The sequence below is a fragment of the Triturus cristatus genome, chromosome 7 (assembly GCF_964204655.1).
Source record: "Triturus cristatus chromosome 7, aTriCri1.1, whole genome shotgun sequence".
NCBI lineage: Eukaryota > Metazoa > Chordata > Amphibia > Caudata > Salamandridae > Triturus > Triturus cristatus.
The window spans coordinates 720782134-720802801 of NC_140590.1; the positions used below are offsets into that span (position 1 = coordinate 720782134).

At 43.0% G+C, this 20668-nt stretch overlaps 1 protein-coding gene across 2 annotated transcripts in view; it reads left to right on the forward strand.

Moving 5' to 3' along the window:
- Positions 1-20668, forward strand: part of LOC146810416 (uncharacterized) — a 40549-nt gene that overhangs the window by 10396 nt on the left and 9485 nt on the right. Inside the window, exon 3 of one of the 2 annotated variants that reach the window (XR_014966586.1) lies at positions 9076-9289. Coding sequence is in view for 1 of the 2 variants with exons in the window: in XM_085617420.1 (XP_085473546.1) it covers positions 9156-9254 (99 nt within the window). In the remaining variant the exon portion in view is untranslated. The remainder of the gene's footprint in view (positions 1-9075; positions 9290-20668) is intronic. The other variant, XM_085617420.1, reaches the window with a different exon arrangement.

A 20668-nucleotide genomic window follows, 5' to 3' on the forward strand; every position in this document is an offset into this window, starting at 1 on the left:
GCGTTTCCACTTGGTGTGATCGGTAGATTTGCAATTTGAGTTAACACAGCACCACAACTTCAAGGGAACAAAATACAGCTGCATGGCGTCTAGAGGGAAGTTAGAGCAACAATCAATCAACCCGAATAAAAAAAAATGCAGACGAATCGCAAGCATGCGGAATACAGCATTGATTAGACTGCGAGAAATGTTGAGAACAACCCAAATGAGTTCGCCCAAAAGACAGGTAGGCCGCACTCACCAACTGGAGGAGAGCATTTTTGGGCCTTTTTGAAGTAACATTAGGAGAGCGTTATAATCACGGTTAGTTTGCGGTCACGTATACTCTGTGTGCAGGGGCGGTGGGTGAGATTTAAAAGTGGTGGGGCGCAAACGAATTAGCATACAGCACCGTAGCGAGTGAGCGCAGCGAGCGAGCCCGAACCTCAAAAGGGGGATTTGGGGGGGTTACCCCCCCCAAGAAAATTTTGAAAAAAAAGAAGAAAAATCATGCATTTTCAAGCAAATTTGAGAAAGCAGGAAGGTTAACCCCTTCGATGCTGCGCAGATTCCGCCGCTGTGCTGACGGAATCTTGCGCGGGCGTGGTCATGACGGAATGGTTCCGTCATGAGCACAGCTCAACCGTGGGTCATGACGGAACCATTCCGTCATGAGCACCGAAGGGGTTAATAAAGCAATTGTGAAAGTGCAGTTATTACATTAATAGATGGCATAACATAGGTAGCTGCTTATTCAGTATTACCACAGAGCTTCATACATTCTGTCCTATTATGCTCAGGTGCAGAATTCAGACTATAAGACTCATGGAAATCTCAGCTCTAAGAGTAGAAGAAGTTGCACAGCAGTGTAATGGTTGCCAGGCTCGTTCCGCAGGAGAGTCAGGAACTTGAAGAAAAGTCCACAGTCTTCCCCTACGGCCTTCCGACTCTATTAGACTCTAGAGTAACGAATGGCACGCAAGGGGAAAACAGGGAAACAAAACAAGGAAAGGCGGGGGAAGAAAAACAGTCTTACAACATACTGAATATTAGACTCTAGAGTAACGAATGGCAAGCAAGGGGAAAACAGGGAAACAAAACAAGGAAAGGCGGGGGAAGAAAAACAGTCTTACAATATACTGAATATAAAAGAGGCAGCGCAATGCGCTGTTACCGTGATTCTGGTTGAGCTGAACTTTGTACACACACTTCACATAGGTCCACGCAAGTACCCCAAATATAAATGGTATAAAGGTTTTCGCAATTTTCCAAGGGGAAAGGTTTGATAGGCAACACAAGCAACGAATCGTTCACCCTGCGGGAGACAGGTCCGGCCAGTGAACAAAGGTGAGCAAATCTGTGTAGTCTCCAAATAGAACAAACACTACAAAACTTTTAAAAACAGAGATAACAATGCATTTCTTACCTCAATCAGAATTTTTTGTATTCAAACAAGTAGCAGCATTCACTTTTTGTATATGAAATCCGCACGTCTGCTTTTCAGTGTAGCAAACTTGTCAATTACTTTCATGTTGAAGTCCGGTATCTTTTGGACTAGCTTGCTCTCTACAGATAGCATCGCCAAAGCATTTAGTCTTTCCTCTAGCATGGTGTTCCTGAGGAATGTCTTTATGCGCTTTAAGGCTGAAAAACATCGTTCAGCTTCTACTGTTGTCATTGGAGTCGTAATCACAATTTTTAGTAAAGTCACTGTCTCTGTAAGTGAGTTTTCCATATGCAGTTTATGAATTAAACTCAGCAAAGTCAAGGCGCTTGTGGCCTTCCGGGACACAGGCATTCCGTAGAGTACAGTTAACTCAGTTCTCAGCTGCTCTTTTTTGAGCATAGGATATGCTTCCACAGCCTGATTCAGAGCACGCTCAGGGAAGGATTCATCATATTGTGCAAACTCTTTACTTTGCAATAAAGTCGCACTCACCAAGGGCCTCATGTAGGTAGCCAAATACCGGTCGGTAACGGCCGATTTTCGGTAATTATACCGTTACCGACCGGTATTCTGGCTATTGGTATGTAGGGGGACAGATTGTGGATTCGGAATTTACCGATTCGGTAAAATTACCGATTCGGTAATAATACCGAATCGGTAATGTTACCGAATCGGTAATTTTTCCGATTCGGTAATTTTACCGATTCGGTAAATTCCGAATCCACAATCGAGATGTAGGGGGAGTGTGTGTGTGTGTATACGAGTCGGTATTTACCACCAACTTATAGTTGGTGGTAAATAATTAATGTATGTGTTACTGCATTTTGATGCGCGCAGCAGTGTGCAATGTGGCATACATACATGCCCTTAGGGCATGTATGTGTGCCACATGTGCACACATGGCCGAATCAGGGGTGCAACAGGGTGTCAATGTGACACCCTGCCACCCTTGCATGTCTTCCCCCCATTACCGAATCGGTATTTACCGATTCGGTAATGAGGCATACCTTCCCATCAATGGGAAGGTATGCCTCATTACCGAATCGGTAAATACCGATTCGGTAATTACCGAATAGTAACGAATCGGTAAAAAATACCGACTCATTACCTACATACGAGTTACCACTTCTAAAATACCGATTCGGTATCGTTCGGTATTTTAGAAGTGGTAACTCGTATGCTACCTACATGAGGCCCCAAATGTTTTGTGAACAAAAAACGTTCTTTCGCCTGCACAATTACAATGTCACATATCTCCTTTCCAATTCGAACCAGAGAGGTGATGTTTTGTCTGCGGTTTGCAAAAACAGAATGCTCCGGCAGTTTGCTCTCTAAATCTTCAACCCCATCTCTCACTTTCATAATCTGTTGTACAAATGCAGATGTATTGGCTTTCACAGAGACAGTATCTAGGTCTTTTCTTTGCAACTGATCGTATAACACATCAACAGGAATCATTATGTCATGAAATAAAAACAGTAAGAACTGAAACTCTTTGTCTTGTAGTGTTCTAATAAAGCCATGGGCTTCATTCTGACTTGTGTGATCAAAGTCTGCTCTGGATGCTATGGCGACAAAACATTTCTCAAGGCCCTCCCTCTGTTCAAAGATTAAGTTGACTGTACGAATGTGAAAGTTCCAACAAGTTGAGGATCCCCTTGGTACGCTTTTGTCCACAATCTCATGAAGGGCTTCTGTTCTTTTGGGGGAACGTGTGAAGAATGCTGCTATGCCTCCGATATCCTGAAAGAAAACTCGTGTCTCTCTGATCTTTGATACCGCCTGTTGCATAATAAGATTGAGTTGGTGGGCGTAACAGTGCACAAAATGAGCATTAGGGTACACATCTCGAATTCTCTTCTGAACTCCACTAAGGCTCCCACTCATTACGGATGCACCGTCATAGCTTTGTGCGATAAGCTTTTGTTTTTGAGGCAGGTCCGGGAAAATTAAGTCCAGTTGACACAGTATTGCTTCAGTGATGGTTGCTGCACTAGAGTCACTTAAATGCGTGAAGCCATAAAATCTTTCCACAATGTTTCTGTCACTGTCAAGGTACCGAAACACTAACACGGACTGTGTTTGAGTGGACACATCAGTGGTGTCATCAGCCTGAATAGCCACAAAGTCTGTGTTTCGCAACTCTTGCACAATATGGCTTCTTATAATTTCGAGCATACAGTCAAGGAGTTCATTTTGTATTGTATTAGAGGTGCCCTTAAAGACTGTAGCATGTGCTAAATGTCTTTCCAAATCCTGGTCTATGGTTGACATTAAATCCACTAGGCCTCGGAAGATCCCAGGTTTTGAGGAAGTTTCTGATTCGTCATGGCCTCGCAATGCCAGTTCGAAAGCACCACAGAAACGAATGCAATCAATGATCTTGGATAGATTTTGTCTGTTCTTATCAACAGCTTCATTGTGTTTTTGAATGGATTTGCGATACGCATCATTTATCTGCTGCTCAATTGGTGCGTCTTCCCCCAACATTCCCAGTCTTGTCAGGTTTTCCAGATGATTTCTTGTGAGCGCATGCTTCTTTATTTTTTCAGCGATGTGCTTCAGGTCGACCATTCCTTGCCGTGTCCAAGAAAAGTCACCGCCAAACAGCAAGCAGGGGAAGCAGAACAGAGAATTTCTTATAGGGCACCCTGTAAGCCAATCAGCTTTTGTGTACCAGGCATTTGAGAATGTACGTTTTGACATTTTTCCTCTGTCCTGGTTAGTTTGCTGTAGGTTAATTTCAGGCTGATGAGGTCCCAATTCTTTTAACTTCAGTTTTTGTTCAAGTTGCCGTGACTGGAATGACTTTGTAATCAGCTCTTGTACTGTATTCATGATGGGGTGTCGGGTGTTGCTGGCCTTACCAATATATATATATATATATATTAAAGAAACCTGTCAATAATCAAAGTACAACGTATAAGGTGCAGTGCAATAATATCAAATTTCAGTATAAATACATTATACATATATCTTGTGCATTATCCTAATACATCTCAAATGACTGCTAAAATAGAGCCGTACTGCCTCCTGCCTCTCTGTGCCATAGTGGTTGCTGGAGGCACTGAAAGACACTGCTTGAGGGCCTTGAGAGTGACCACATGACATACATAGCTCTAACTACGATGTAAAAAAATATATAGCATCAGTTGCCTTACCTTTAACACTGGTGTTTGCTGGGTTGTAGCCGGGGTCGGGTGAGAGAGCAGCAAAGGAGGTTGGGGTCCTCTTGTTGTTTGCTGGAAAATTGCCCCAAAATGCGGTAATGTTTCAGGTTGTCAGGTGCTGAAAATGAAAAGATAACAATTTATTTTTGAAACAGTAGGGTAATGAAACAAAGACTGTGGGGAAAAAACATAACGCTCCAATTTTTTCCTTGCAGTTTGCATCCAGCTCTTAGATGACAGTTAATAGCTGTCTGTTGTATGTTAGGATTTTAACTTAGAAACTGCAATTAACAAAAGGATCTCTCTGCACAGGGCTCATTTAATACATTGATTAAACTACTGCAGCGCCCAATTGTTTTTGTCTTAACTTCTCCCTCAGACATCACCTGGAGAAGAGTGCACTTGTTTCCAGAAGACTATGTTAGAGCAGACAGTTTAATCGAGGCCTCAACATTTGAGCACTGTCAGAATTCCCGCTCAAATGATAAATGATTCTATAATGCAACAGTCTACTGCCGGGGCTGAATTATATTAGCCATCGTTGCTCAAAGCCCATTTGAAACCTAATTGTGCTGTGATAGTGCTATCCCCCAGTCAGCAGAACAGCAGGTTTATAAAAATCATCTCCTGTGATTGTTAAATGCTTTCCTAATGAAGCTGACGATCACAACATTCCGCAATATAAACGAACGCTTCTGTCAAGATGTCACAAATGCCTGATAGCGGCCCACGCAGTGAGACCCCGCTCGAAGTGGCAGGCACTTTCAGCCCCAGAGTGTCCTCTCCAGTGTCATGGGCAAGAGCAGTGGGGAGTCCCCACTGTTATAAATTGCATTTGTGAGGCGGGGTTTCTTTAATATAATGCACGATAAATGACACGTTTCTGCTGCACACCTGTTCCAATCAAGCGGCCTTTAGCTCTTAACTGCCTTTCAGTTTGATTTCAAGTTTAGCTTTCAGTTTGGTTTATTCACTCACCTACCTTGTCTCTTTATTCCGTCCCACACCTCTCACCGCCCCTTTCCCTTTTCAGAGCCTGCTCATACCCTGCAGCTTCGGCCTCGCCCTGCCCCGAGCTTCAAGTCACATGTTTAGAAAGGTTAGTTTTCTGTTGATTATATCAAGTCTTAAGCAAAACTCTCAGGAACGCATGTAGTACGTCATAAAAACACATTAACTTCGCTGAAGAAATACCACAGTTAAGAATCAGTTTTGGTCCAGCGAACACAAAACTGAAAAAGCCATGAAATGTGCCGATTACAGTGTGCATGGCAGAATTTACAAAATAACTCATACCCACTGCCATGTTCAGTACTGTCTAGGAATATTTTCTTTAAAAAGCTGCCTACAAACAAAGAGCAAAATATAGTGGAGGGATGAGTAATGGTGTGCATTGTATGTTGCACACCATAACTGGTGAATTTCAGGACGTTTTCAGTTTTGTGTTCACTGAACCGTAACTAGGCCTGGGAGAAATTTTAATAATGCTGGCAAAAGTGGTGTGATTGCCAAATGTTGATTTACGCTACATTCCTGACATTACTTGAAATTTGTCATTACACAACTTTATGTAATTTGTGCACTGAAGAGACTTGATAAGTACATTATATTTTGCCAGACATTTTTACCAAAAATGCTTGTGAGGGAAATACCGGCACATCCCTTCCACACACACATATTTATATATTTATACACTTGCACCAATCAAGAGACAGAGAAAGGGCGTGATGATATAAAATGTTCTAGACTGGGGGCACGTCCCCGAGCCCATCTGCATGCCACCTGCCTTTTGGCCAATAGCATGCGTAACGCTGTCATTTTCCTGTGCAGAGGGGGTCGTTCTTCTGTGTATCCCAATAACGTGATAATGGGCGATATTGGAACTCGAGCGCCTACGATTTCGGATATTGCTTCAAGCGCCTCCTTCAGTATTTCTGTATCGCTTCACACTGCCCAGCGCCTTTGCACCGGCATCTCTTGCAATGGCTGTGCAGACGTGCTGGGGTGTAGTAAGCTCGGTGAATGAATTTGTAATGTATGATCCGAAGGTGACTGCTCGCCGTAATTGCTCCTGTTTATTTAAAGCAGTATTCCCATTGTTTATCTGCAAGTATGGTATCTAGTTCTGCCTCCCAGCCCTTTCTTGCCTCCGGTTGCGCGCTTAGAAGCTGCCCGGTATAATCTGGACACTACATGTGTCATCTCATAAGCGTGTGTAGGGTATCGCGGCTCATTAGCTCAGGCAGTGAGGTGAGAGTTCTTGCTTTTATATCGTGTCTAAGCCTCATGTAGAGAAAGACCTCGAGCAGTGTGACGCCTTCTTCTCCTAGCAATCCTTGGCTGTCTTTAAATATGCCCTCCTTAGATCGACCCTCCATTGTGCGTAGTTTACGTACTTTAAGCATATTTCTACAAGCAGTTTCATGGGTGGCAGGTGCCCAGCGCAGGTTCGAGATAGGGATGAGCGGTGACTATGGAAAGGTGCACCCCACTTTTCTTAACAATATTGCGACATTCGTATATGCTACTGTCACATATTTGGTGCCTCCTTCTGGGGTATTGGTGCCTAAATTGGCTTCTGATGGCCGTGGCGCTATGCAACCTTGTTCGATAGCTAAGTGAGGCATAAATGGTGGCAGGTGAAACCAGTGTATTGCGTGATGTGCTTGGGCGCAAAGAAAGTATAATTCAATGTCTGGTGCCTCCAACCCTCCCCGCGAGAAAGGAGGCGTCAGTGTCTGCCAGCTTATATGGGGTTGCTTTCCCCCATGCCAATCGGAGGAGCTTCGTTTTAATTGCGCTAAAGAAAGGGCGTCCTGGATGATATGGGATGGTGATGGAAAAATAAAGAAGTTTCATCAGTGAGATTCTTCCTGCCAGGGACAACGGCATTGCTATCCAGCGAGTTATTAGATTTGTGATGGATTACAAGGCGACCCCATAGTTGCCCGCAGCGTCTCCTCCTTGTCTCGGGCTATCCACACTGATGGTCGCCCCAGGCCTGCACCTCTAGCTTGGACTGCAGAGAGTTTCCAATGGGCGTGTCAATGAATGACCTCTCACCTCAAGGTAAACTGGCCCCTGCTCAGGCCCGGCCACCAAGGACATGTTTGGTATTCGCTTTCTACGGCTGCATGTACCATTACAAATGGAAATGTTGGTAAAGTGCCTCTGTGGTGAAGTGCAAAACATCGAGTTGTGACGGCTCATGGTTTGCAAATGGTTAAACGCAAACAGCCCGTGGTCGCTTTTAAACTCTCAGGAATCATGTACGCCTGGAGTCACTAGTCACATTGATCTGTCTACACTCTCGGGGCATGCAAATCTCTCCAGTGCCTGGAAACACACAGATTCAATGTGTCTCCAGAAACAAGCACAAAACTCCGCAGCTTATCAGCCGGCCCAGCATTTCCCCATGTTTCCCCAACCGATCCTACCTGTGTGTCACTGTCCCCCCAGGCGTGAAGAGATGGAGTAGCAGGCCCGATGCTGCAGCGTGTCCACGAGTCACGACCACGAGGCTCAGGCGACGCGCACGAGAGTGAAGTGAACCCGACCGTTACCGGATCCGAGTCATCTGACGCACGCAGCACGCTTACCTTACGTCACGCTCGGCATCCAATATGGATTGCCCCTGCTGTGCTGCGCGGTGACCGGCCAATCCTGGCGCAGTGGCGCTGCATGCAGCGCCAGGATGGGCTTGGAGGGCACAGTGACTGCTCGCCCTGTCGCCCTTTTGCTGCCAGCGCTGCCGCCAGCAGGTCCTGCACCCCCCCCCCGCTACTAGCTAATGGGGCCGGCCTGGGTGCGCATGCTCGGGCAAGTTGCTGCCCGAAGCATACATGCGGGGGAAAAAAAAAGTTTTTTTAAAGACCTGTCAATCATCATTCAAGCCCGCCCCCCCCCCTGCACACTCCCGATAAAGTCGGGTGCTGCCCGGCGCCGCCGGAATAATTTTGGTGCTGCGCAGTAAATGGTAATTTGGTAAAACATTTATTTTAATTCTTTAACTGTAGGGCAGCCGCGGGTCCAAGCAGCAGGGCTGGTGGGGCTACGCCCCTACGCCCCAATGGACGCACCGCGGCTGTCTGTGTGACCAATATAAAAAAGAAGAAAGAGGATTATAAGATAATTGTGTATCCTCATGATTAACCAGATTTACATGTGTGTTTTAGAAATGACAAGGAGGTGAACTAATACTGTGTGAAGGGATAACAAAGTACATGTGTTTATTGACTTCTTTATTATTTCATTCACAACCTTTAGCGTATTAAGACCTTTCACTCATAACTGTTTCAACATGCTGAGAGTATCCTTAGTTGTTTATAGAAAATGTACACATAATGTAACCTGTGCGTTGCTCATGTAGTATAACAGTAGGCCTGAAATGCCTCTCTAATGTAATTTTAAGCTAACGTTTCAATTCGTATTTTTGCTTGCATTGTGGAATGTTGCTTGTATCTTGTGTTCCAACTGCAGGTGGACAAGACTTCATTAGTTGAGAGAAAGAATTATTGTTCCTAGTAGAGAGAGGCCTGAGAAGGAGAAAGTGGTAACGGATGGAGGACGAGTTCTCATGGGAGAAGGAGATCGTGCCAAGGTCGAATGAAATATTTCAGCGTGTGAACATGGAAGCGGAGAAGGGAAGCCAGAGAACGGTGAAGATGGAATTTTAACAGTGGCATGATGGGAGGTGCCTTAGTTCAGTGATTGCTTATGTTATAATGTAGTTAGGGACAGCTGACACTCTGCTTTAGGACGACTTGAGGTACAGACCTCACCTTTTACTTTGTGGCATCTTGCTATTTGACCCTGGTTGGAGTTACTTCTTAGAAAAGCTCTAACAGATTACACCTTTTTCTTTTCTTTCCTTTGCTAAGCCTGCCCTAGACGAGGATTCCCATTTTAAGGCAGTGTAGGGATAGTTAGGGATTTGTAGAGCTTTTACCTGAAACTTGATGCAATCCAAAGTTCATTTTTGTCTTTTGATTACATGTTACAGTGATCAAATTAGTTGTCTTCTTTTTGCTGTACTGCCTCAATCGGTTTCGGAGATTTAGCTTCATTCTGTTTACTTTGTATTTTTAGACCACAATGCCTCGATTAGTGTATATTAGTCTGTTTCAGACTTTGAATTAAAGAGTGGCGGCTCGCATAGGGCGTGCTGCGGGGCAGTGGGGCGGGGCAGGGTGGGGGGGTACTAAACTTGGACATACGACAGAACGGAGGAAAGCGATTATTACGTTCCTCCGTTCCATTGTATGTCCGAGTTTACTACCCCCCTTTCCCTCCCCCGCCCTACCGCCCTGCAGCATACCCTATGCGAGCCGTCACTGGAATTAAACAACCTAACTTGAATTTGGTTGTTGACCTGGATTTTTACCCAGAAGTGTGGAAGATTTAAATTCTAGATATTTTGAAAGGAGTTTTCTCTTTACCTTTCATGCTGCATAAAAAGAACCACGGGCCTAAAGAATTTAGGAGTATGGGTTGAAGCTCTCCCACAACATACTTGATATTGCTGAAAATTGAGCAAGAAATTCAAAGTCTTTCAATACCAGCCGGTACTTGACGTAAAACGATGTGTTCAAACCGTTTGAAACGCTAATCATTGCAAAGGAGGCCCGAGTCCACCTTGGATGCCATTTTAAGGTTAAGAAAGAACTACTTTCATACGTCTCAAGACACACTAAATTGCATGTGATCAATTGTAATTCATATAACATGGTTGGCTTGAACATTTCCGTCAATTTCATTTATCCAGTAAACCGCACTGATCGGGAAGAGGGGTTCCCACATGTGGTGTCTAGTACCAGCTATAAAGGGGTCCAAAGTCTTCTGTAATACAGTCTACTGAGAATATCTTGTAAACAATCTCCTACCCATAATAAATAGACAACAGACAGACCAAGTTCCACAGTGCATAAAATCCTGACTGTTGTCAAAAGGGTTTTAATCTAGGTGTTCTACTTAGCCTTCTGTGTTGGACAAGAAATTGTGGCCTGCACGTTGTCTCTTTTCTGAAAAAACAAACAAATGAAAAACAATAAAAAGTACAAAGGAAAAGTAACAATAAAAGTAAACGTGATCTTTGGTGCCAAAACCGAACTTTGTAACTAGTGACATCCACAGTCTACCAACAAGGTGAGAGTGCCACAATGTATCAAATCCAATTGAAAGAACACCCTAGTAAAAACTTCTTCTCATACAAACCATATAGATAATCCAATGTAGTTCCCCCCTTTTTAAGGCAATTGGGGAGGATGGCAACTAAAGAAACCCGAAGGAGTCTCACCATAATGTGTAACAAAACATCAGTTTAGACAGGAAATGTCTAAATCACTGGAGCAGGCCTTATGTAAGTAAACAAACAGCCAGATAAAAAATTATGATGCTGTTACAAAGTTGACAGATAGTTCCATTTCAATGAATCATTAAGACCACAGTTTAACGTGTTCAATTTCCATGTCCAGTTGTTTTCTTTAAATGCCAGCACTTTCTCTGTGTTGCAACCCCTCTCAGAGAACTCCACGGAGTCAATCACAAAGCAAAATATATTTATGGACTTATGGTCTTTATTAATGAAATGCTCGACTAAGGGTAAATTCATCACTCAGCATCTAACGCGTGATTGATGTGCAAAATGCGTGTGTTGACTTGTGCTGTTTTGCCAATATACCGGAGACCACACGGACACTCAACACAATGAATCACGTTGCAAGTCTGGCAATTCATGAAATTACACAAACTCCATCTGGTTTTATTACTTGAGAATGTTTTAATTGTCCTAGTAGTCCGCTAGTGGCCCGATGTGAACGTCTGTACTGGCCACCCACTTTCTCATATCCAAACCTTTCCAAAATGTCAGAACAATGCACTGGTTCCATATATGGTCTCAGCAATTTATCCCTTATGTTTTTCTGATCTTTAAAAGGCAAGCAAAGGAAGGCGAAGTTTAAAGTACCCCAAACACACCAAATGTCAGTTCTTCCTAATGATATGTCTCATTTCATCACTTCGATTGCCAAAGGCAGATACACAGACCAGTCTTCAAGCAGAACTTTTGATTTCCCTTTCATAAAGATTACCTCGGTCATTGAAGCAGGCTCTTTTAAGGCCCGTCTCACTAGTCCATGCCAGTAGTCAACTAGTCAGATGATGTGCCTCATTGAAGCAATCTGCTGGTTTTTTACAATTCCTTTTTATGCGTAAAACCTGCCCAAAGGGCAAGTTGTCACGTAGATTTCTAGGATGATCACTAAATAAAGAATTGCAATCTGGTTCATTTACGTATAGACTGGCGTAAAGTGTCCCCGATTCTGCTTTGATCAATATATCCCAACATTTTATTTTTTCCTTCTTAGATGAAATGGTGAACTTTAGATCACTGGATCTTGAGTTTCACTAGTTATAAAAAAAGCATTAGTGACTCCAGAGTACCTGTCCAGGTCATAAGCATATCATCAATATATACTGCATAAAAGTTCAAAGGTGATTGACTGATCCGGCACTACCAGTGCAGTCGCTACGTTGCAGTCCACAGTTGTTTGAGGGTCATCACAAATGGTTACTCCGCGAAGATTCAGACTTGGGCTCTTCTCTGAGGAACATGAGTAGAGTGGAACAAGGAAGAGATGACTCCCAGTAGCTTGGCTACATTCCAGACTTTGTCATCAGGAAATGAACTGGAAATCCTGGCTTCTCTATTTGACCAAACTGTGCAGTTCTGAGCAAATCACCCTGTAGCCTTGTGCTTCAGTCCCCTTATTCTATTGGGAGCTCAGCCCATTGTGTGTTCAAAACATGAACATTAATTAAGATTGAACAATCGTTTAGCCATTCAAGAAACATAATACACAAGAGCATGTGCTTGAAGAAATCAATTAGCGCGCTGAATAGAATGCATCTGCCAGTCTTTCTGCACCGATGCTTTTGTTTACATAGTTTTCATGTGTTTAGGTAGCTCAATTTTTCTCCATTTAGAGACGAGTATCTAGGAGACACTCTTTGGAGATTTGGGATTTCATACTTTAGGCTGAGCACATCTCATATGTAAAGGTTGTTTTATTTAATATAGTTATTTAATATAGTTAGGCATGTATAGAATTCTAAGCGGCTCATATTTGGGGTATTGCTTTCTCCTAACATTATTGTTAAAATAAATCTGGAAGCACAAGATTACGCTTTTGAATTTAATGTAGATTTATTTTTCCACGAACGATGTTTCTGTTTGCAAGAAGCATTTTCTTACTTATGCCTGTGATGGGATACTGACACACAGTTTGCTATAGATTTAAAGGAAGAACTCCCCTGCTGACAGTTTTGCTACAGTTTTTGGCAGCAGAGTGACCTTTACCACTCTGCTGCTAATTTCAGCCGACTTGCTGCTAGTGAAGTGCATGATCCCTCTCGTTTACAGATGTCTGGAAGGCCATGTAACTGATGATTGAGCGCCCTAAAGCATGTAGTATTTGCAATATTGGGAATGCGGATGGTGGTGATAAAAGTCAATATGTTTCCCTTTGCAAGAGCTATTGTTTTTGTCATTTTTTTTATATGTTGCACAGCAAAAAAATGTCTCTATGACGCAACCAGCATCGCATATGTTTTTTTCATATAAGACATGTTGCAAGCAAAATTTGTGAAAACAGCACCGGGGGAAGGGAGCGGCTAAGCAACACAACGGAGGAGGTTCGGTTGAAACAAAATGGAAGCAGTGGGGTTAGGAGCAAAATGGACACCGGGGGTGGCAAAAAGGACAGCAGGAGGAGTGAGGGGAAACCGATGGGGGATTGGAGAAAACGGGCTGGGGGTGTGGGGAAAACAGTTGACGGGCTGTGTGGCTGACCGGACGGTAGGTCAGTGAGGCGGAACGGTGGGGGGGTGGGTAAACTGTCGACAGGAGGGTGGGGTAAAGCAGACAGCAGGGATAGGGGAGACCATACAGTGCCATTCACTCTATAACAGTGCATAGCCAAAAGTTTTTTTTTAAAGTACCTGGAGCAGTGAAAGGACACTGGTCACGAAGAGGAAGCTGTGCTAGGTCCTCCCACCAGATGCGCACAATTTCCGATCCACCAGAATACAGGGTTTCTGAAGTAAAGTCTCCTCGGTAAGGTGAGAGCCTTAGTTTCTCATTATTGCATGGTATGACTACCTGGATAGGCAGGGACATCACCAGCCCTGACGAAGGCATTAGACGCATGTGGGCTTTTAAGGTGGGCCTAAACATTTTGGCTTAATTAGGGTCTTTCTTGAGACATTGCCACTCAACCATAAGACCCGAATTCTGTTTTTAATTATGTCTAGGGTACTCACTCGTTAAAGGAAATTTCCAGGGTTTACCCTAATAAATTTTTATCTCTTTCCTCTTAGATCCCTGCCACATATCCAATTCAGATTTATATAAGAACTCCCATCTTCTTTTGTTTGAGTCTGTCCTGGTTGTATTATCATACCAGGTTGTGGATAGGTGACGATTATGAGGCATACCACTATTAAGTGGAGGAGGTGTTTACTCCAAAATCTTTGGATTTCCCTTTGACTGTCTCTTCTGGCGATGCTATCCTAGCTGCCCTTTTGTGTTCGTAATTGCTTCTTTCGGTCAATGTTCCTATGGTTTCTCCACAGACATTTTCTTTAGAAAGTCTTCGAGACTTTATAAAGTTAGAACCATTTTCTATGAGAGGATAGCTCAGTGAAATGAACTTTCACTGCTGACAAATGTAGTGATCTCAGTCAAACGCTCGAATCCCAGCAAGGCACAGTCAGCCTTCCATCCTTCTGAGGTTGGTAAATAGAATTCTGTAAATTGGGTAATAATACCATCTGTTATTTACAGTACCAAAACATAATAGACGTGTTTTTTGAAGAACACTTAGGCCCCTGCACTTATATTCGAATCACTGACATATCATCGAATACAAAAATATCTACCTAGACAAATATCGATGCAAAAATATTGATAGTCAAAATATCGACAACCTATCTTTACAATGTAAATGACTAAGATATCGAAAAAATGATATAGATGTGAAAAATATTGATGTAAAAAATTATGTTTTTTATATATAAAAATTAATGTTAAATAAATGAAATAATAAAATGAACTTTAAAAAAAATTACTTAGATGTAATGTACATTTAAAAAAAATAATAAACAAATTTAATTTGAAAAACTTTAAACAAACATATATAAAATGTAATATATAAATGTATATTTACTTTAAAACAATTAATAAACGAATAACTTTAAAAAAAAGAATTAAATATATATATATACATATACACCTATAACACAAAATCTAATAATAAAAACATTGTATTATAAAATAAATGTTATAAATTTTTTAACTTACATTTTGCACTCCATTGAGTGCAACAGTAGAGAAAGTGTTGGATAGTGTAGGGGTAAAAATTACTATTCCCACTCCAGAGAGTGCAACAGTAGGGAAAGTGTTGGATAGCCTAGGGGTAAAAATGACTATTCCCACTCCAGAGAGTGCAACAGTAGGGAAAGTGTTGGATAGCGTAGGGGTAAAAATGACTTTTCCCACTCCAGTGAGTGCAATAGTAGGGAAAGTGTTGGATAGCGGAGGAGTCAAATGTACTATTCCCACTCCAGTGAGTGCAACAGTAGGGAAAGTGCTGGATAGCGGAGGGTTAAAAACTACCATTCCCACTCCAGTGAGTGCAACAGTAGGGAAAGTATTGGATAGCTTAAAGGAAAAAATTACTATTCCCACTACAGTGAGTGCAACAGTGGGGAAAGTGTTGGATAGCGAAAGGTAAAAATTACTATTCCCACTCCAGAGAGTGCAACAGTAGGGAAAGTGTTGGATAGCGAAGGGTAAAAATTACTATTCCCACTCCAGGGAGTGCAACAATAGGGAAAGTGTTTGATAGCGGAGGGGTTCAAATAACTATTCCCACTCCAGAGAGTGCAACAGTAGGGAACGTGTTGGATAGCGAAGGGTAAAAATTACTATTCCCACTCCAGAGAGTGCAACAGTAGGGAAAGTGTTGGATAGCAGAGGGTTAAAATTAATATTTCCCAAAAAATAAATTACCATCAAAAAGAAACAAAATATCAACTACAATACAAAAATTGTCAATAACACAAAAATAGAAAATATATCAAAATATAAAAAATTACAAAGGATAGAAACATATTATAATGTTAAAAAATACTAAAAATTTACTACAAACATTAATTTATAATAAAATAAAAAATATTTTACAAACAAATAACTATATTTAATATAAATTAATTATAATCAAAAACATCAATTATTACACAAAAACAATACTTTGTATTTCCTACTTTATAACACCACAAATTTCTCAACACATATCTAAATTTCGATAAAATTGTACCTCCATAATTAATATAATTAATTATCAAATAAACAATTATTATTAAGCCCGAGAGAGCCACACCAGCCGCAGTTTGCCGCCAAAGGGATCAGAGGGGGAGCGGGACAGGACTCCAGGTCCCAGGCTCCCTTGCGGCTCCTGACGCCGCTGAAGCACCCACAACGTGCCCGGAGGCGCATTAAATCTTTGTATGGGCTCCCGCGTCGCGGGAATCCCGAGAGAGGCATGCCAGCCGCTGTTTGCCGCCAAAGGGATCAGATGGGGAGCGGGCCAGGACTCCAGGTTCCAGGCTTCCTTACGGCTCCTGACGTCGCCGACGCACCCACAACATGCCCGGAGGTGCTTTAAATCTTTGGACGGGCTCCTGCGGCACAGGACATGCGCGGGTGTGCCAGGGCAAATCCCCGGCCAAGGGCGGGCCCGTCTGCGCCCATCGGCGAACGGAGGAGGCCGGGCTAGGCCCCATCTCTTGGCACTATCACTAGAGACTCAGAAGTAAGGAGCGGGGCTGAAAGGTTGGGGGAATATTAGTATTGATTCTGCGTGGGAAGATGGGAAGAAAGAAAATTATGCCGGCCCCTAAAAGTACAGACATAACCCTAGATGGTTTTCTACAAAAGGCTGTGGGGGCACTCAATAAAGAAATCGAATTGGCAGAACGCAGACTATCGCTGGCCCCAGTACCCCTACCAGCTGACTTGAACATCCATTCAGGCAAGTCCCCCACTGAACAACTGCGGAGGACCCTAAACGAATATCATCTATGACACCTCCATCTCGGCAAGGAGATCTCCCAATTGTACTTTCACCAACTGTTATTATTGTGAAGCAGGGCACCTCGGGTGGCGAATCAAAAGGCATGGACACCGTGGGGGACCAAAATATAGCTGGGGGAAAAAGGAAACGCACTGACGCTATTGGGCCCGAACAGCGGACCGGGGGTCAATTGCCCAGGGTTAAGAGGACTAAACAAAACCCACTGGCTCCCATGGGGAAAGCCCGAGGGGGAGGAGGGCCTGCAAAGTTGAAATCTATGCCAGATGTGGACATGGTGGCAGCTCAAATGGGGAAAATAGTGTCAGATTCATTAGAGCCCATTTTGGTACGATTGGCTTGCATAGAGAAGCAGCTTGGCCGAATACTGTTAAATCTGGGGAACCCAGCTCTGCAAATTGAGCCTAATGTTAAGGGTTCCTTAGGCAAAAACCAGAATGAAAGGGAAGTAAATGTCACCCGTATTACCCTAGAAAGTAAGGGGGTGGCTAGGGATAGATCAGTAATTGTAAATGGAAATGGAAAGGCAAGACTAACAGCTCCAGATCGGGTGGGGGTAAATTGCTCAGAACCTAAACCAGTGCCACAAACACAGATAAACTATCAAGCTAGGAACATTAATAAAATACAAGTGCACCTCAATTCCCCGAACATATATCGGGTTGATAGTGGGAACCAAGGGAATAAAAAAAGGACCAATAAGGGACTTGAGCAAATCATGCCGGAGGAAAACATCGTTTTAGACCTCCCGCCAGCATGTACACCTTACACGATTATCTTGACAGGGGTTCCACACAATACCCCAGACCATCACGAAAATTGACACAGTCTCATTAATATGTCTGCCCACTGGTGCTCTAGCAAAATTGAGCTCAAGGTAAATTGCCGAAAACATATAATAATGGCAAGACGAGTGAGCTGGTTGGGGAAAACACAAAAAGACATAAAGGCGATTGTGTGATCCTGAACTTTAATGATAGGAGATGGGTAGATATTGCCTTATGTCAATCTAGAGGCTCAAACCCCAGAGATTCCCCTATGGAAAACATACGGGTCCGTTCTCTGGCCTTTTTTATCCCCGCCACCAAAGGAGCACTGGGTCTGGTTTGCGCTCCCAAAACAGAACCTCTCTTTTCCAGCCCCACACATGGCAGCACACAAATCGCTATGAAGTATTATCGGGCTTATCGAATAATGACTGACTAAGAGTAGACCTACATAACCCAGATAAACTGTTAAGTTCAGGAGGGTTACCCAGGGAATCCAACAGAAGAGAATAGACTGGGGCCCCACCCGGCTAACCTCAATACATATACCACAACAGACAATTCTAGCAGCATAGAGGAGCGGTCATCAGGAAATGACTCTTCCATTCCCCCTACTGTAATGGTCCTTGGAAGGGGGGTGGGACTGTTTTGGAAGTTGAGACCGCTAGTAATAGGGAGGATCCAGCTTTAAGGTCACACAAAACTCGTCCCCTTAGATTTGCCTCCTGGAATATTGCAGGCATTCGCTCAAAACTGGATGATGAAATGTGGTTAAAGTATGTAAATACCTTTGATATTATCTGTACCCAGGAAACCTGGTCTCAGGAGAATATCGAACTAAATGGTTACCGGTCCCTTAATGTTCATGCAACTGTTTCACCTGCAGGAAGAGCAAAGGGAGGACCCTGATTTCTCTTAAATACGGGTCTATCAATGTCAAGTCTGTTATTAGTTCACCATGGTATCAATTGATTTTGATTTTTAATTTGTTTCAGGTCAAGATTCTTTTAATTAATTGGCATTATAATGTTTTCGACCTAAATAGAAGCAACATTATTGTAAACTTCAAGGAGGAGATCGACAAGATCGCAGGATAGTGGCAGCCTCTCTGCATCTATTGGGTTGGGGATTTTAATTGTACTTTATGTGGCTATAGCTCAGATAAGGTTTGTGGGCTAACAGATACTGATGGACAGCCACTACCGCTTTTTATACACACCCCACAGGGAGACGCCCTATATGATATTATCATTGTGAATGATTTGTGTTTATCGTGATGATTTGGTCAGTAATTTAGAAATATAGTACCCCACTTATATGGGCAGAGGTAGTGGAAGCGTTATTGACTTCATGCTAATATCTAGAAAATATGCCTCCCTTGTAGTTAGTTTTGAGGTGGAGCCAAACAATGCCAGCGACCACAAGCCTCTCATTGCCTCTCTAATTGTAGCTGCCCAGGAGAATGAAGGTGATGGCCGCCCCCTTCAGTATAATCCAAATCAAGGAGTGAGAATGAAGTGGAGTATGATCAACCCTCCCCAATTTGAGAAAAGTATTGTAAAAACAAATTTAAGGTATTTCCTGAAATGCCTTGATTATGACCCCGCCCCCCTGAAACGGTTATACAGGGATTTCAGGGAATTTGTAAGGCACTACACACAAACCCGCGAGATAAGGACTTAATTAAAAGTGCAAGGAAGTCCTATAAGCGCATAGTGGCACAGAGGAAGCAAGATCTGAGGAAGCAGGCCTGGGAGGATCTGAAGAGAGCAAGTGCGCCCAAAGACCCCAGGTGCTTTTGGGAGGTAATTAACCGCCCATTGTTCTCAAAGGACTCAGGGGGTATGGACTAAATGATACCAGGGGACATGTGGGAATCCCACTATATTAAGATTTTTAACCTGAATGGTATAATTAGTCAGGAACTAAGCCTGGTAGAACAACCAAATCCATTGACCGCGCACCATTTAAGCGCCTAACTCTCAGTGAGCGAGGTAGAGGAGGCCCTACAGAGAGGAATACATCTAAAAGCCCCAGGCCCGGATGGGGTACCACTTGATTTATTTAAAAGCAATAGTCAACTTTGGGTACATCTCCTAACGAATGTCTTTAGAGCAGCAATAACGGGTCCTATTCCAACATCATGGCAAGAGGCCATTGTGGTCCCTGTCTACAAAAAGGGAAAGAAGGAGGATCCGGCTTGTTATAGGCCCATTTCCTTAATTGACTCCACGGCCAAGGTATTGGGGAGGGGGATTTTAGCACACCTTGAGACCTAGGCAGACTCCAAAGGTCTAATGTCCCCAACACAATATGGTTTTCGAAGAGGGGACAAGCGAACAGTGTCTCAAGTTGGCGCTGATCATGGGTAAGTACATGAAGGCAAGGAAGGGGTCAATACACCTTGCCTTCATGGACTTGTCCAGTGTGTTCAATACTGTTAATAGGAGCAAACTGTGGGTTATGATGGGAGAAATGGGTTTTGAGGAGCCGTTGATCACCCTATTGCGTAGGTTGCACGCAACCACCACCGTAACTATAAGATTTGGACCTAAGGGAGAAAGGACAGGAGCCATTGTCTCTACAGAGGGAGTCTGTCAAGGGTGCATATTGGCCCCTTTTCTCTTCCTTCTATACACAAACGGTCTAGAATCAGCTCTAAAAGATCAGGAGTTAGATTTCCCTAGAATAGGGGGTAAGCCGATTCCGTTGTTATCATATGCAGATGACACTGTTTTAATGGCTTTAACCGTGAATAGCTTGCAGAAGTCACTGAACACATTCACAAATTTTATGTTAGCTCTAGATTTAAAGGTTCATTTTACTAAATCATATGTCATGGTCTGTGGACCAAGTTTTACTAAATCTAGAAAGTTCATGGTAAAGGGAAAGACCATTGAAAAAGTCTTGAATTTTAATTATCTAGGGAATGTTTTTAATAATAAATTGACCTGGGAAAACCTCATTATATCTAGGGTACAGAACACTAGTCGTGCTGTGGAAGGTCTTTTCCGTTTTACGTGCAAGTTGGGCCGTAAGCCCGTAGCGGAACTAATAACCTTATATAAATCAAAATGCTTGTCTACTGCCACATATGGGGCGGGAGTATGGGGTTACCAACAAACCCCACAACACACACATAAAAATAATTACGCA